The sequence below is a fragment of the Podarcis muralis genome, chromosome 3 (assembly GCF_964188315.1).
Source record: "Podarcis muralis chromosome 3, rPodMur119.hap1.1, whole genome shotgun sequence".
NCBI classification, from domain to species: domain Eukaryota; kingdom Metazoa; phylum Chordata; class Lepidosauria; order Squamata; family Lacertidae; genus Podarcis; species Podarcis muralis.
In genome coordinates, this window is record NC_135657.1 from 104,932,759 (window position 1) to 104,951,180 (window position 18,422).

Genomic DNA, 18,422 nt, shown 5'->3' on the forward strand with positions numbered 1-18,422 from the left:
TACTGCTTGCTGCCGCTGTACAACCCTAACAATGGCAGGGGCAAGAAGGGTTTGTGAGCGGATAGCTCCCCATGGGATTCTGACGCCTGAGGCGGCAGCTTCCCTCTGCCTCATGGGTGGGTCGCCCTGCCAGAGATATTTATAAGGGGAGAAAGAACCCCGGAGAAAGAAAGCTAGAAGCATCAATCTCTAAATACACATCTATAAAGAAGATTGGAAAATAATTGTCCATTGACTTGTCAAGGCTGTGTGAACTCCTCAGTGCCTTTGCACTCCATGCGGAAGGTGAGAGTACCCATCTGCCAGGAAACTTACGACTTTCAGTTCCTCAACAGTATTTCATACATTTCACATTGAACCTAAAAGCTAAAAGGCAAAGGGGTCAATCCACGATTCACCGTGTTAAAGATGATTTGCCGACCCTTGCTTCCAGTGATGATTGGGTCATCCGTCAAACACTTTTATACGCTAGCAAGGTATTGCACAAACAGTGAATCTATCTAATCCTAAGATTTGCAGCTAAAGCATATAAGTGCTTTGGATGAAGTGTCTCAAATGTAGCACCTGCGCAATGTCATTAAAGCACAGGCGCCACATCAGAGCTAGCAAAGCATTGCAGTACGCATACTACTGCAAATGTGGTGAACTGAGGAGTTCCAAAGAGTCACTCTTTCACCCTCTTCCTGTTAATTAATTTAGATTTTTAGGTTGCTTCATCCCAAGGCTTTGCAGTACTAACACTGATTTAACATTTCACTCATGCCTTTTCAAGCAATCGCAAACCTTGGTAGTTCATTAATGCGGGGAAATGATATCAATCCTGTTCCATACACTACAAGAGAGTGGGAAGTGGAGCATTAATCATCACCGTATCATTATTTTATTAAAAAGAATAATTGTATGGAGTGCCAACTGTAGATATTTAGTGGTTGCTAAAAGGTTAATACAGAAATCCCTGGTGTTTATTTAAAGGAACAATGTCAAGTAACAGAGGCTCACCGGATAAAATGTATATGGGTATCTGTGTTGCTTTATTACTGACTATTCTTACTCAAGAAAAAGAATAGCATGCATTATAAATACATAAATGAAGCTATTCTTCTGCACAACTACAAATCATAGAATATGCTGCACTGAGCTTGCTTACATGTTGTGTTATGCATAGAAGAAGCAATATAAGATTATAATCTTTAAATACTAGACTCTCTTTAGCTGATGTTTAACTGGAAGTTAAATTCTGTTCTTAGATGAATAGCTTTGCAGTTCAGGAGGGCCCATGTAGAAGCTTAAGAGAGTCCTAAATAGGACTGATTTTGAAAGTCCTTCTCTCATCACTGCATACCCTCCAACATTTCTCCGATGAAAATAGGTACGTCCCATTCCATAATGATAATTTTACTATTTATACCCCACACATCTTACTGGGTTGCCCCAGCCACTCTGGACAGCTTCTAACATATAAAAACATAATAAAACATTAAACATTTTTTAAAAAAGCTTCCCTATACAGGATATCCTTCAGACAGCTCAGGGATTGGATAACTCCATACCCTCCAACTTTTCTCCATTGAAAATAGGGGAGAGTGGGACATTCCGGGATCAACTCAGAAACCGGGACGGCTTTTCTAAATCAGGGACGTCCCTGGAAAATAGGGACACTTTGAGGGTCTGCCACTGTATCACTGGGCTGATGCAGCTCTGACTCCTTGCTAACTACAATGAACAAATCAGGAGTCAGCTTCAGGAGTATGTGCCCCATTCAGTACCAATCCTTTAGTACGCTGAAGTAAACTATGGCAACAATTAGCCCTTTTTATCAGTGGACTGGTTCGCAGAAACTATGGCCTATTGGGACTCTGCAAACATGTCCCCTCTGGTCCTTCCTGCTCCCAAACTGTCCTGGGTTAAGCTAAAGTTTAGCTTAGTGTGTCATCCAGACCCAGGATTGTGGTTAAGCTCTGTCTTCCTCAAGCATGAGCTGTAGCCAAGGTTCGTTCTCATAGCTCAGTCTCTTAACTTGTACACTACACCAGCTCTGATCCATGCACGGAGCTCCCATGTGAGCAGGGAGCTTCCTGTTCACCTCACTGGGTATCAGCTCCATAGGTACATCCACACTGGACATGCTGAGCCAAAATAAATGTGAAATTTTGGGTTGCATTGGGAGCTCTGTGTATGCAGCCAAGATCCAGCTAAGGTTTGTATCAGGCTGTAAATCTGAAATCCAGTAGATTAAAGTCAATGAAATGTTCAACAGAAAATTGCTATTACGATTTAACAATATGACTTTTTGTGCCCTGTTCCAACTCTTATTTAAGACCAATCATAGTAGCGTGGCAAGACGGAATTCCTCAATTTTGGAATTATGAGAACTGCTTAGTTTCCTGGCCACACATTTTTTGAAAACTACACATCCTATCTTTCCAACGCCCGTAAATACTAAATAGCATTGTGGTATTAAAACAATTGTTATCTCTCTCCTGCCAGAAAGGATATCATTGTCACACAAAAATTTGGGTCAAAATTACACATGGGAAAAGATAAAAGAATAGTTGCTTAGCTCAGTTAACCCAGGGCCAAACTGCACTAGGGGAGGATAAAGAAATCGCACAGTAAACATAGACACTAGTAATATTTTAAAACAAATAGACTGCAAACTGTATAATTTAAAAATTAAAGGGAACCTATCTTTGTGTAATGAAAAACTGATAAATGACTCCAAGGAGACTTAATCCCACCTACCCTCATTATTGTCCTCCAGGTCCTCAGATTGCTTTGCTTTGCATTTCACGGGTGAAGGAGACTGGCCTTTCTGCTCCACTCCCTCTGTAAGAAGAAAGAATTCATAAATAGAGGGGATTTTTGAGTTAGCATTTTAAAAAATTAAATATGAACGTGCAAGATATTGGAAGAATAAACAGATATGATCTCTGTGCTGCTTTCAGAAGGAAAGAGTGGTGCTTTTAAGCATCGTGAAGATGCCTTTCTGACTCACATGCCATCATCATGGCTCTGAGGGACTTTAGGCTGGACTCGAAACACCTTATTTCAAAAGCCACAAGCCCATCACATTCTCCTGTAGTATCACAATAATATCACTTGAGTGAACAGAGTTTCAAAACCCCTGGAGCTTTACAGACAAGGAACAGTGACCTCAGCTTGTGAGCTTAGACAGCAATCACATGCACACTCACATGGGAGTAAGCACCATTGAAAACAATGGGACTTATTTCTGAGTAGACACATTTAGAATTGCACTATGAGTTGAGGAATGGAGGTAGAAGTATTGGCATCAACAGTGAAGTGGCTCAGTAGCAAACTTAGCATCCAACCATACCCATTCTTAAGAAAATAATGCTAATGAGTAAAGAAACGCTGAATTCATTTAACTAGCTGAATATCAGAAACTAATAATCTTTGGCAGGTTAAAAGTCCCCTTTAAATCAGATGAATCAGTAAGAATTATGTGCAAGCTGCACTGGGAGTTGGAGTCAACGTTCCTAAGTCTCAAGTATACTGATCTTAGAAGAAGAAGAAGAGGAGTTTGGATTTGATATCCCGCCTTTCACTCCCCTTCAGGAGTCTCAAAGCCGCTAACATTCTCCTTTCTGTTCCTCCCCCACAACAAACACTCTGTGAGGTGAGTGAGGCTGAGAGACTTCAAAGAAGTGTGACTGGACCAAGGTCACCCAGCAGCTGCATGTGGAGGAGCGGGGAAGAGAACCCGGTTCCCCAGATTACGAGACTACCGCTTTTAACCACTACACCACACTGGCTCATATAACTTAGTATATTAAATGTTTTATTCTTGGGCCAACAGACTCCAGAGGTGGGAGCAGGCAAAGGAGCCTAGAGTCCCTCCTAAGACTGACCAAGGGACACTGAGTTTGTTCTATAATTTTGATTAGATCAATTGCCACTTATTGGGGTTTCTTTATTTTTTCAAATCCAAGTGTAAATATAATTGCAATAAACTAATATCACAACACTGAATTAATTTCAACACATTCAATAGGAGACCTCCACTTAAAAGCTTTCTGGTGATTCTCTTTGTGAGCCACTTGAGATATACAGTGGTACCTCGGGTTACAGACGCTAACGGAGAAATAGTACCTCAGGTTAAGAACTTTGCTTCAGGATGAGAACAGAAATCGAGCGGCAGCGGGAGGCCACATTAGCTAAAGTGGTGCTTCAGGTTAAGAACAGTTTCAGGTTAAGAACGGACCTCTGGAATGAATTAAGTTCTTAACCCAAGGTAAAGGTACCCCTGACCATTAGGTCCAGTCATGACCGACTCTGGGGTTGCGGCGCTCATCTCGCTTTATTGGCCAAGGGAGCTGGTGTACAGCTTCCAGGTCATGTGGCCAGCATGACTAAGCCACTTCTGGTGAACCAGAGCAGCGCACGGAAACACTGTTTACCTTCCCGCCGGAGCGGTACCTATTTATCTACTTGCACTTTGACGTGCTTTTGAACTGCTAGGTTGGCAGGAGCAGGGACTGAGCAATGGGAGCTCACCCCTTTGCGGGGATTCGAACCGCCAACCTTCTGATCAGCAAGTCCTAGGTTCTGTGGTTTAACTCACAGCGCCCGATGTACCACTGTATATTTTATATGGGTAGCCATCTACATTTAAAACAACAACTGCAGCAACCACCATATTCTAATGTATAATTAAAATACGTGTAACAACAGAAATGTTAAAAAAAAATTGCTAGCATATATCGCAGGAATAAATTCAGGCCAGATGTACGGTGATCTTTAGATGCAGTCATGCATTTGTAGATGGAACTGCTATTCTGCCAGGCTTTAGCAGAAGGGGAGATGCGAAGCAGCGCTTCTCCATTGGCTTTGCTTAGAGAACAGCTCCACCAGGCTCCTTCCCTCCCTGCACTATTTCCACTCCACCTGGTCATTATAAGGACTGTTGTGCAATCTTAAGAACTGATGCCCGAGGTTCCTTTATTTCCTCCCACTCCTTTTTCCTTTTGTGTTGGGTCTTTCGGATTGTAAGCCTGCGGGCAGGGGTTGTATTGTTTTTATTGATCTTATGTAAGCCATTCTGCGAGCCTTTTCTGTTAAAGAGCAAGGGGGGATGCTTTAAATAAAGAAATAAACAGTGTTAGTAACCTAAGTGAATTTATATATGGTTTCTTTCTCCCTTCCTTTTTTAAAAATTGCCCAATAAGTTTTAAGAAAGCCACAAAAATCAAAAGATAAGATTGCTCTAATGCACCATTAAATCACACATTTTAGAGCTGGAAAAGATTTGCTACATCCACGAACCTTTTCTTCTGCCAATGCAGCATGAAAATACACGGACAGAAGACATATCTGATACCGTACAACTAAGGTCCATAGAAAGCTTTAACTACATCTGCCCCTTTGATTCAAGCCAGACCAGCAACATGCTGCATGAAATATGATCGCATTGGAGAGCTTTTAACTGAACATCACAATATGCTAGCAGCTGCGAGAAAAGAAAGGACATTTGTTTGGGGGAAGGGGAGTAAACTAAATATTAAAGAGGTGAAATTCTGATCCATTTAAATCTATGAGAGATTTGCCATTGATTTCAACAGGAGTTGGACTTTGCTGAAGGTTAAAATATACTGTCTCAGCGCGCGTGCGCACACACAGAGAGATATAAGCTTTTTTGTGCATAATTTTGTATCTGAAATAAGAAAGCCAATGCGCAAGCATTAAGTGTGATTTTTGCGAATACTGTTATTCATTTTCCCTTGCCTCTAACTAATTCCTAATGAGTCTTCATACTCAAAAGAGCATTAGTGGCAGCTCTATATATATAAAAAAGGATTATATTATAAACACCCTGCGGTTCATTTGGGGGGGGGGGAGGGAGCCTCACACTGACCCACAGGAGCAAAGTTTGCAAAGGTAATAAGATATGTGCCTTCCTGGGTGGCAGAGAAATGTAAAACAGAGAATGCATTTATCTCAGTATGCTATGCATTTGGTCATCTGTTATTTTTTCATTAGAGGCCTTTTGTAGCCATTTCGAAGACCTGATGGAAATGCAGTGATATCCCCCCTCTCCCAATGGCTTCAGATGAGGCTGATTTCAGGCCCTTATGTGCAGATCTGCAGTTCCTCTGAATTAGGATGAAATCAGTTTGAAAGGCATTTGTCAGGAAAAAAATAGGTTACAAATGTATAATTATGGAGCACTTAATTTTTTTTTGGGGGGGGGGGGAGCTGGGAGCTGATATGAAAGTTAAGTATGGATAGCATGCAGGCAGTGGCAATAATTCATAAAGATGGTCCACAACTAAGAGTTCCATCTGCTAGAGTCATGACCTACAGATGAAATGAACTGGAAGTCCATTAATGATAGGAAATGGCTAATTGCAGTCGCAACCTCAAATATCTATTACTCACTATGAATCCTTTCAAATATGGAAAGAAAAGATACTCTTCAAATGAAAGACTGGCTTGGTTCAAATAATAACTCAGCTGGGCTGAATATGTGAATGTCTAAGAGACTTTTGCAAATGTATCCTTGCTAGTTTAACGATATTAAGCCTAGGCACTAATTGGGACGGTGTGGAATAAACGGTCTTCTGTTATAGGGCATATGAAGATCATGTTAACTGTAGCAATGCAGTGATTAACAGTGTATCAAATGGTGACTGCCCCATAGAGAATTAATTTCCAATATTGCTTTCGGGACCCCTTCCCATTTGCCAGAGATGCACTAATTTCACCTACGGTATCTTGCTGCATTTTGTTGTATTTTTGTTGTTGTTTTGTAGTTTTTATTGAGTGAGCAGCCCAGAGAAAAAAATTGTGATACATGGCAGCCTGAAAATAATGTACACACACACACACACACACACAGGCCTGAACAAATGCAAGGTAATGGATTTCAGAGCAATAGCCTATTTCAGAAAGGGCATGTTGTGGGTCTGCAAGTCCACGCAACTGCCAAGGCTTCATAATGGGGAGTAAGGAAAGGGAATGTAGAAGGAATACTGAAAAGAAAAGATTTGCACATTGGCTGTGATTTTAAAAGGCTGAACCAGAATTGGATTTTAAGAGAGTATCTGGGTGCAAAAATATTTAAAAGTCATTTCAACCCCATTCATCCAAATGCCTTTCAAAAGCATTTCATCCACTATGGAAACTTCCCAATTGCTGGTTTTTCATTTTGCTTTGTTTTGGGTCATCCTATCCTAAAGCGGGGTGCATGCTAAAAAGAAAAGGGAGGCTACTCAAACTAGATAATAAAGTCTCTAGAGAGACTAGTTGTGCCTCAGCGCTGCAGTGCTTCTTCCAAACGCCCTGGAGAGAAGATGGGAAGACCAACAGCAGCACTGGGCCAGTTCTTGGTGCCACCACCAGGAGGTGCCAGAACTCAAAACATGGCTATTCCTTTCTTCCCGTTTAGGTGCCCAGGTGCTCATTTAACCCCCTTCCTAAGTTCACATTGAAAAAAAGATCACTCCCTCTCTGTCCAACAGGTGCACTTTGTCTGGTCTGTACAGCTCCAGCTTAGAGAGCCTGATGGCTCTGTGAGTGATGACATGCCTGCAGCGAGCCCCGACTCATGTCTAACAGAAGGAGAGCAGATGTAGAGACAAACATTCCACTCTAATGGGCTAATTTTGCATGGACTTGTAGCACAGTCTAATTGGAATTAGCGTCATTTCAAAGGTTGAAGAGAAGAGGAAACGGGAGTTGTCTTTTTTTCTGTTTGCAAATTGAAACGGTTAAATCATTTTCTTTTAAATTAGGCAAGTGGAACAGCAAGCTTATTTTGAAGTAGCCTCACTTACTATTTTAACATGCCATTCAATTTATAAACCCCATCCATTTGGGTTCTGAGTGTGCAGACATGTTTATGGAATGCCACGGCTGAGATGAACTCGCCCCCTGAATTTTCAGAAGGGAAATAACTGTACAAGTGCGGAGGCAAACATCTAAGTTGCTTCATGTGTCATGCATGCATGTATTTCTGTGTGGAATTTGAAAACACACTATACTACTTATCGCATTAAAAGAATATACAGTGGTACCTCGGGTTACATACGCTTCAGGTTACATACGCTTCAGGTTACAGACTCCGCTAACCCAGAAATAGTACCTCGGGTTAAGAACTTTGCTTCAGGATGAGAACAGAAATCGTGCTCCGGCGGCATTGCGGCAGCAGGAGGCCCCATTAGCTAAAGTGGTGCTTCAGGTTAAGAACAGCTTCAGGTTAAGAACGGACCTCTGGAACGAATTAAGTACTTAACCCTGTTTAAGTAAGTTTTTAATATTTAATGCTGTATTGTTTTTAACACTTTATTGGAAGCCGCCCAGAGTGGCTGGGGAAACTCAGCCAGATGGGTGGGGTATAAATAATAAATTATTATTATTACTATATAACCCGAGGTATCACTGTATATCTGAACATATCTCTGATTAGAAATAAAAAGCTGTTGGGAGCCATAATCCGTTAGCTATGTTATTTGTTATCAGCAATATGTGAGGGAGGGTGAGAATGCCCTGAATGGCGCTCATGGCATCCTCAGATCTGTGAGGGTATTTCACAAGCATATCCTTACAACTACAAGGCAAGGTGCCCTGCAGCTAAATGGAACAGCACAAAGGGAAGGTGCAAGAGGAAAGCCGCAGGGTGACCACAGCAACAACACACCCCTAGAAGTCCTTTGCACTCAACTTAAAACAAAGAACAGCCAGTGGATCCAGTTAAGTTTCTCTTCTCATTCTACAGGTAAGGCTAGTGCAGGAAAGTCTTTGCTAAGTCAGAAGAGTGGGCTGGGTTGTAGCAGTCAGTGAGATAGACCCTTAAGGTACCAACCATTCATGGAAACATTTTCATAACCACCTTTCCAAACCACTGGACGGCATACAAGGCAAATAGAAAAGGAAAGAAAAACATGACACAAAACATGCAAAATAAATAAACAGTGCTGATAAACTAAAGCCTGAACAGAAGGCAAAGAGAAGTGTTTTATTGATTATAGTTTAGAAATTATTTATTGTAACTGTTGAGTGGATTTCTGTTTAACTTTTATATGTTGATATTATTTTATACTACTCTAATAATTGTTGAATGTTACTTTTTGATGTAGTTTGCTTATTTAAAAGTTTTGTTTTATTATCACATTTTTAATAATAATAATAATAATAAATTTTATTTATATCCCGCCCTCCCCAGCCGAAGCCGGGCTCAGGGCGGCTAACAACAATAAAACAGTACAAAAGTACAGCATAAACAACATTCTAAAATCATTCATTATAAAAATTAATTAATTCAAGCCACTGGCAACCATTGGGCCAGAGCTCCACGAAGATTGCCGAGGGAGGGCATTGCATTTTGTATTGCATTAGATTGTTATAAGATGTACATTAGTTTCTTATGCTCACTGATGCAAAGGCCTCTATTCTCTCTGTCGACAATTGTGATGCCTATGACTGTGATGCCTACAATTGGGTAGGCATTTGACAGCAGGGCCTAAGAGTCCCAAGTTGAAAACTGAAGCTCTAAGAAGATGTGGCCCATATCATTTGAGGAAGCAGCAGGTTTATAACAGCAAAAACTGGGAGAGCTTTCTAGAGTTCTTCTGACCAAGCCCGTTCCTCCTTTTTGTAACTTGTTGTTCAGCTCCTGTCATCCTTTGCTCTCTCAGGCATATTAGTTCAACATTAGGTTCCCCGCAGGCTATCAAAGCCTCACCAGGGCTCTATGACCCAGAAGATCCTCCTAAGTGTGTGTGTGTGTGTGTGTGTGTGTGTGTGTGTGTGTGTGTAATACAGAACATACGGTCGGTCTATGCAGCTACATCAGTCTGTGTGGCCTATTTAAATGCAGTCAAATGATTCATGCTTTGCCTGATAGGTTCATGAAGGCTCACAGTAAATTACTATATACAGTGGTACCTTGAGTTACAGACGCTTCAGGTTACAGACTCCGCTAACCCAGAAATAGTACCTCGGGTTAAGAACTTTGCTTCAGGATGAGAACAGAAATCGCGCAGCGGCGGCGGGGCAGCAGCGGGAGGCCCCATTAGCTAAAGTGGTGCTTCAGGTTAAGAACAGTTTCAGGTTAAGAACGGACCTCCGGAATGAATTAAGTACTTAACCTGAGGTACCACTGTATCCTCCTCCCTACCTGGGCACACTCTCTTTCTGCTCTTCTCCTCCATGCCTGCAACATGACAACATCTACATGTCTCAGCTCCAAGTTCAGACTCCATTTCTAAGTATATCTTTGTAGCTGAATTACCATTTTAAGCCTGCCTGTTACTCTTCAAGCAGTATACTGAACGAGTAAATGTTATTTTTTAAACCTTTTACAAGATTGTTTTCAGTGTGATTGATATTTTAAAGGGGAGAAATACCAGGAGAATCCAGTCTGCCTTAAACCATCCAGGATTACTTAAACTAAAAGGCTAACACTAGCCTATCTAAGCTTCCCTTTTAAGCTGCAAAGGGATGGCACTCTGTTGAACTCACAGATGTGAGGAAGAAAGGATAATATCTAATACATCTGGAGTTAGTGTCTGGAGGCGGTTGGAGGATGGATGGCAGCTAACAGACTGAGGCTGAATCCTGATAAGACAGAAGTACTGTTTTTGGGGGACAGGAGGCGGGCAGATGTGGAAGACTCCTTGGTCCTGAATGGGGTAATCATGCCCCTGGAGGACCAGGGGCACAGTCTGGGAGTCATTTTGGACCCGAAGCTGTCCATGGAGGCGCAGGTCAATTCTGTGTCTAGGGCAGCTGTTTACCAGCTCCGCCTGGTACGCAGGCTGAGACCCTACCTGCCTGCGAACTATCTCACCAGAGTGGTGCATGCTCTAGTTATCTCTTGCTTCAACTACTGCAATGCGCTCTACCTTTGAAGGTGACCCAGAAACTACAACTAATCCAGAATGCGGCAGCTAGACTGGTGACTGGGAGTGGCCGCCGAGACCACATAACACCGGTCTTAAAAGACCTACATTGGCTCCCAGTATGTTTCCGAGCACAATTCCAAGTGTTGGTGCTGACCTTTAAAGCCCTAAACGGCCTCGGTCCAGTTTACCTGAAGGAGCATCTCCACCTCCATCGTTCTGCCCGGACACTGAGGTCCAGCACCGAGGGCCTTCTGGCGGTTCTCTCCCTGAGAAATGCCAAGTTACAGGTAACCAGGCAGATGGCCTTCTTGGTAGTGGCACCCGCCCTGTGGAACGCCCTCCCACCAGATGTCAAAGAGAAAAACAACTAACAGACTTTTAGAAGACATCTGAAGGCAGCCCTGTTTAGGGAAGCTTTTAATGTTTGACAGACTATTGTATTTAAATATTTTGTTGGAAGCCGCCCAGAGTGGCTGGAGAAACCCAGCCGAATGGGCAGGGTATAAATAATAAATCATTTTTATTTTTATTCTTATTATAAATATATCATCTCCTAGCATCCATTCACATCCCAACACTCTGGGATAAAACCAAAATTAGATGTCATGTAGAATTTACAATAAGATCAAGTAGCAGCTGGTGGTTTGAGGGAGGGAGGTGAAGCTGTCTTTCCAGTGTCACTGCAAGTTACATGGGAGCTGCTGCAGGGGGGCCAGGAAGGTCATAGCCATGCAGATACACTGATGGTTGTGCTGGATTGGCTCCACCAGGGCATCAACACAGTCCCAGCCTCACCACTGCCCTGCTCCATCTCAATGCCTTCCAGGTAAGCTACAGGTGAGCTCCACCACACTGGCTGCAACGGATAAGGGGTTAATGCTCATTAAATTCCTAGCATTAGCGACATACTCTCCTAAAAATTCCGATGCAGTGCTTGCCACTCGCACAACAGCATTTTGAAATTCTTCTAGGAGCTTGTAAAAATGGGAAGGTTATAGCAGGATGCGCAACTTTTACCCATGTCATCTGTGGATATTATCCAGGTTAGCTTTTCTAAGGATTAGGCTTTGAACAAGATTTTATACTCATCTTGGTATCTGCTCTCGAAAAGTCAACTCATATTGATGGAATTTACCCTCCGTTTTTGCACACACAATGTTGCATTAACTATTCATTGTGTTCATAGATTCAGGCTATGATTTTCGTGTATTCCTTCCACGTTCAGGAGCAAGGAGGGGAATCCCCAGTGTAACCAGCTATGCTGAAGTAAGAGAAAATCCATACCCTATAAAACCTAACCATGAAAGCAAATCACACCATCTGCAAATACTGGAGAAATCTGCTAGCATCACCACATGTTCTGATTACGCCTAAAATATAGGCATGCGTGTGAGGGAGTATATATCCTGCATTCTCATTCATTTCAATCTCTTTCTCATTAGGCCTCATCTGTCAACCTCATTTTGGGGAAGGAAGAACACAATTAAAACTAAGAGCCACCATTTAAAAATAATTCTTATGATCTTCTTGGCTGCGAGTCCTGGAAGACCTGCTCCCAGCCTTGCAGGTCTTTATCCACCTGGACTGGGAGGTGGGGCTCTGACAGAGGCTGAAACTGCTGAACAGACTCTTGGGTTGGGGCATTGGTTAGCAGGGGTTTCTGAGGGGGGGGGGGTTTCTGTTTTATTTTTTAATCTTTATTTTAGATCTTAATTTAATTTATGTGGAAATTAATTTGGTTGTGAAATTTTTGATGTTTTATTTATTGCTTATGAATTGACTGCTTTTGTTATGTTGGTAATTATGAATTTATCATTGGTTTTAACTATGAAAACATGGCATACAAATAAAATTATGAAATAGATGGTGCATTTCTTATATTGCATACTTACTTGGGATATTATACTTTTGAATTTAGTGGAGTTTATCCCCAAGTAGATATGTATAGGATGATGCCGTTAGATAAGGAAACATGAGTAGATACTGCCACTTCATCATAGTTCAAGGTTTGGGGCTTCTATAAAATGGGGCTGACTTGCTTTTAGGTATCATTGTGGACCAAACTAGACAAAAGCATTAAAGATGCCTCTGACTGATGGCAATTGGGGATTTCTCCCCAAAGCAAATACTAGCATCAGAGGAGGGATTTTCTTCAAGACTCCAGGAGTCAGCGGGGAAGGATTAAAATAAAATAAAAATCCTTCTCCATGCTGGCTCTGATGCTATTAGTTATCAGCCTCCAGGTGGTGTTATTTGTGTGTGTGTGTTTTTATATAAAAAAAGAAAGCAAAACAAAGCAACCCACCTCACCCTGCATTTAATATACATTTAACCTCATGGGCAGTTTGCCCTTCAAGTCATTAGTTATTGCAATGAACAAGTTGGGCCTGGTAGCATGTGCTTCTTTTGAAAACAGTTCTTTCTGTTATGTACTTTTATTGTCACATTTAGGTTGTGAATCTGCTAGCACCGAGTTTGCACAATTTCTGTTTACTTTTGTGAAGAGTTAGTTAAGTGAAATTCTACAATACTTGACCCTAATATGCACATTTTAATTCCACAGTTCAAGTTCACAATTTGAGGAAAATATAATAATGGGGGTAAGGACCATTTGCACTCCTCTTCAAGCAGCAAAATGATTATCCACACACTCCACAATCTGGCTGCAGAGTCTCTCGCCTTCCTTTTCCCCAGGGAGAGTCTGGCCAGAGTGTTTGAAGGGTGGCTAGAAGTTTGAACCCTTCGGTCAGACATGTCCATTTCTATGCAGAAAGAATTATTTTTATATTGAGGCGCAGTCCATCATGTTACCACCACTCCACCATAGCAGCGGTATGAAGTTGTGTAACCCAGACAGTTTTGCCACTGTGAAATAGGTCCTTTTTTAAAGGAAACTCCGTGAGAAAACAGACATTCTGAAACAGTCTACAGATGCTCATAAGGTTAAAATCATTTTAGACATCTAATATATTAGGTGTATCATGGTTCATCAAATTTCTATTAATCCACTACAAGTTGTCTTCTTAAAATACCTCAGTATTCAGAAAAATGTCTCAGCCTAGAAGCAGTCTGATGATGATAATAAGTCTATCTAAACTTCAGGTGGAGGAAAAATAGAAAAGTCCTTTCTAGTCAGCCATGGTTTAGAAAGTCCAGTGCTTTTCTTATTATGGACAATATTTTCTGTCAGATGGAAGAAAGTCAGGATAATACTTTCTAACGCCTTTCTAGAATGTTGGCAGCCCTTTTAATGTATATGCGAACCATATACTACACCCTTTAAATATAGATCCATTTATACCCATTACACTCAAAATAAAAATGTTAGCCTTCCTATTCCTGTTCAATTTCATCCACTCCTTTTAATTTATTTTACTTTTATACACCATATTTGCTGTAGTAATACATCTACTAATTAGTAACATGAGTTTCTGTATACTGCTTAAGTACAGTAAGAGGTGACAATCCTGTTTTCAATTTACATATGTTTAGCAGTCTTAAATATGAAAACATTTTTTGGCACAGGGTATTTTACTTACTGTTTCCTTTTGCAAAATGCACTGCCTTATTTGTTCTTATTGCTTTACAACAATCTGTTAAAATAAATGGTACAAAAGGGTAGCTAGCTAGATCGACCTAACTACCGACAACCTATGGCCCAAACCTGCATAATTATCAAGTCTGCAATCTGACCTTAAGACACTTCTTTACCTCATATATGTGGAACATTCTCAAAATACCATTTACATGGAAGATAAGAATGGCTTGTTTCAGATGTAACATCAAACCATGGTTTGGATGGTTTGGAGTTATATAAACAAACTTTGAGTTCCCAGAAAACTAATGTTTGCCAAAATGCCTGAAGTGGACAAACTATGATTTGCGCAAACCAAAAGTGGAATTAAAAACATATTTTGATTGTGATTTTTAGTTCAGTTTGCAGGCAAGCTATGGTTCACACAAGCCAAAACCCAGTTTGGGTATGGCCAATTATTACTTACCACAATAGAGGAAGTCAGTGAGGGCACATGAGATATGGAGAAGAGACACCTAAGCTCAGGGCTCATTCAAGTCATAGTTTGGCATAACTTCCAGCCTGAGCCACTATATTAATGTCATGCTTGCAAAGACAGCAAAAACTTGTTAAGGGGGAACCAGATATACTTGGTGCTTTAGTCCATTCTGGTTTCAAACAATTCATAAGATTTAGAGGGCCCATATTAATCTGTGATGTCAGCATGCTTCATAACCAATGGTGAATGTGTGTGAAGAAAGGATGGCAGAGCTTGACAAGGCAGGTATGTGGAAAGCTACTGCCTGGACATTTCCGTGATCTTCATGTGGGTACATGAAGTGGCACAATTCATGTGGGCACAACCCTCAGTGTTTTAATAGTACAACTCTTGCCCCCATTGGACATTAAGTCCGGCAATCAGTCTTCTCTCACCTGTGCTGGCTTACTTCTTCCAGCTGAGTTATGCAGAACCCACATCCCATAAGCATTCTGAGATGTCCTCTCAGAGGGCAGCGTCTGCTTAACCAAATAAATTACTTGAACAGAAGCAACATGACAAATGCACTAGATTCTGCTCTAAGGAGGGGTCCTTGTGTTTATATATCCCCTACATCCTTAGAGAAGAGCAGCTGCTCCTTGCACTGCTGAATCTCATCTTTCATTTACTTTTCCAACACTTGTTTTGTCTTTCTCCAGTTTCCTTTTCATCTCTCTCTCCCCTCCTCCTCCTCCTTCAGTCACAGTTCTCTTGTTTCCACTCATTTAATTCCCATCAGTTCCCAGATGTCTCTTCTCTCGGTTCCCACCTTAGCCTGCTATCCCAATTGCTCCCCTTTCACATGTGTATATCAAACGAGTACTCAGATGTGTTTGTGTGCAAACACTTAAAGAATGAGAAAGTATGTTCCACAACACGTTCTACTTAGCTTAGGGCAGATAAACTACATTAATAGAGAGGCAAAGGAATAAACATCATGAGGCAAGGTAAGATGCCATTGTTAAAAAAAAAGACTTGACAAACATGTTGGCATTTACAGTTCTTTACATGTCCTGCTGAGCTATTTTACTGTCCAAAATAGTGTCTTGACCAAGAAAGTTGTTTAACCTAACACACTAGTGGGATTATGTAAAATTTATGTACCACTCAAGTAACTGAAACCCGTGCTCAAAATTGAATTAAACACTGGGAATTTCTTAATAGCAGATAACTAATAAAACTTGCAACTTAAACTACAACTTGATTCAAGCTACAGCTAAATATGACACCAGGCTAGCAAATCAGAGTGGTAAAAAACTAACTGGTAAAAACAGAAGGATATCCATGTTAAATAGGGTGTCAAGAAGCCCTTATGTCTTTCATTCTAGATCTCCCTGCTCCATATTTATCCCTTGTATATCGGCTGCGAAGTTTCGCATAATTATAACCTGTCCTTGTGGAATTCTGCACCTATTTGATAATGGTAAAAGTTTGAGGCTTAAACAGCATTGGTCCCGTTTACAACTTCTGCTTGGCAAGAGAGAGCTATCGCTATTCATCAATCACTTCCACATTTTGTCAGAGAAAAACCAGCTTTATCCTCTCAATTTTGATTAGAACTGGCCACTGCAGTCACACATAACTACAGATGGGTGGAAATGAAATATTGAAGTGCTTATTGCGTATCTCGGCTGGGTTTTCCCTCTTGTCAGCCAAAATTCTGGTGTGCCTGTAGTTAAGCCACAGTCTGCATGCTGCCTCGCAGGCACAAACCCGAAGTTGGTGCTCTGTCATTCAGTTGTCGCATGTGGCAGAATGTTCAGGTGATCGTTTTGAAAGCAGAATGCCAAAGAAGAAAAAGAAGCCGCCAACTACATGCCCAGGAGCCAGTTATTAGAAGAGTCATAGTGTCCCAAGGCAGTTTGTGTGTCACTTTTTCTCACTGGGCTAGATCCAGACTAAGTTAGGTATGATAGGACTCATACTATCCTGCTCTTAAGTTTTTCTTGTATGGAATTGATCTTGGTAATTTCAACTGTTTTTGAAATGCATTGTATGAACATTTTTGTAAGTCACTTTGAGTTTGTTTTATAACGGCAAAGGAGCATAAGTGTGAATAGCGAGTCGTGCCTCAAGTCTTATTCGTTTCAACTGGTAAATGAGGCAGAAATCTTGAATCCTCTTACTTTGGCATGTGCTCCATTGATCTCAATGGGACTCAAGTCTGAGTAGACATGTATAGGATTGCACTGCCAGTGAAACTAATTTAGTCTGGATCCAGACTATTGTTTCCTCCAATAGAAAATAAACAAATAGCCACATGCTCAAGGTCAAAGTTCAAACCCACTGGAGCTCAAATCAGTAAGTAAAACAGTGGTATTTGTAGCCTATAAACCAGGGGTGGCTAACCTGGGTCCTCCAGATGTTAATGGATTCCAACTCGTATCAGCTCCATCCAGCAGGGATGATGGAGTTTTAGGCCTGCAACACCTAGCCATGCCAACTCTAAACCATCTTCAGCACTTGGATTGGCACCCTCTGAAATGCCAAACAGAGGATCCCTGTGGTACATTTGCCAGTACATAATGGCGTGTTGTGTACAAAAGGGACAGCCCACTGAAAGCGTGGATGGACAGGAGCCATTTGCCTTGAATTTCAAAGCACAAATTTAATGGAGTCATCCCCATCTGCTCCCTAGGTGTTGCTGGACTAGAGCTCTCATCAGCTCCAGCCAGCCCAGCCCAGCCCAGTAGTGAAAATGGACACAAAAAACATCTAGACAGCGCCAGGTTGCGGAAGGCTGAGTTAACGCTTGGAGGGAGCCTCTTTTGTCAGTGCTCAGACCTCAGTGAGGTAAATATTTGGGGCAGATCACTAATAGACAGTGAAGAAAGGAACACAATTGCCGTTCCTTGACTTCACATACCCTGTCTTCCGTAACCTTTCTAATACGAATGCAGGTCCAGTTTAATCCAACTTCCTGTGACAGTTTATATTAAAAAGCAATGTTTCTTTTGTGCACTGTAGTCCCGAACCTCAGCATCTGTGCAATTACTCTTCCTAGTTGCTTAGTAACAGCATCCTTACACTTTGGTCTCATTACATGCGAAGTCCGTTTCTGCAGCATTTGAAGCTATTCCAAACAGAAATCCCTAGCAGTCAATTCCTAAGAAGTTCAACACCTTTTTTTTGTCTTATGTCATGGTTGAGATGGCACCCTTTTACATGCGGCATTGCTCCTTTTGCAACAGAATGCACACGGAGTGATAAGTCTCGTCTTCTCACACTCAGTATAAATGAAGCTTCTATTCCATATGCATCCAAACTAAGGCAAAATTGTTCCAGTCTGCTCAGATCACAGCCTCCATTCAAAGATTCTACCGTAAGAATAAATATGCAGTTACTTGTGTTTCTTTTCCCATAAATATTCAAGTGGCAGCAGAAGAACCAGCGATACGGAGGCACAAAGGCCTTGCATTTTTGAGAAAAACAACGGAATCACTCCAGCGATGCCATACAAAGTTCTGATAGGATTCCAGTCACCTTAGTATACATCTGAGGACCC

The 18,422-nt window shown here is 41.4% G+C and overlaps 1 protein-coding gene across 5 annotated transcripts in view; it reads right to left on the minus strand.

Annotated features, from left to right (window-relative positions):
- Positions 1–18,422, minus strand: part of MACROD2 (mono-ADP ribosylhydrolase 2) — a 997,146-nt gene that overhangs the window by 118,418 nt on the left and 860,306 nt on the right. For 4 of the 5 annotated variants that reach the window (XM_077926445.1, XM_077926442.1, XM_028722268.2 and 1 more), the window contains one exon: positions 2,743–2,826. The exons of the other annotated variant lie outside the window; for it this stretch is intronic. In XM_077926445.1, coding sequence (XP_077782571.1) covers positions 2,743–2,826 — 84 coding nt within the window. The remainder of the gene's footprint in view (positions 1–2,742; positions 2,827–18,422) is intronic. 5 annotated transcript variants of the gene reach the window in all.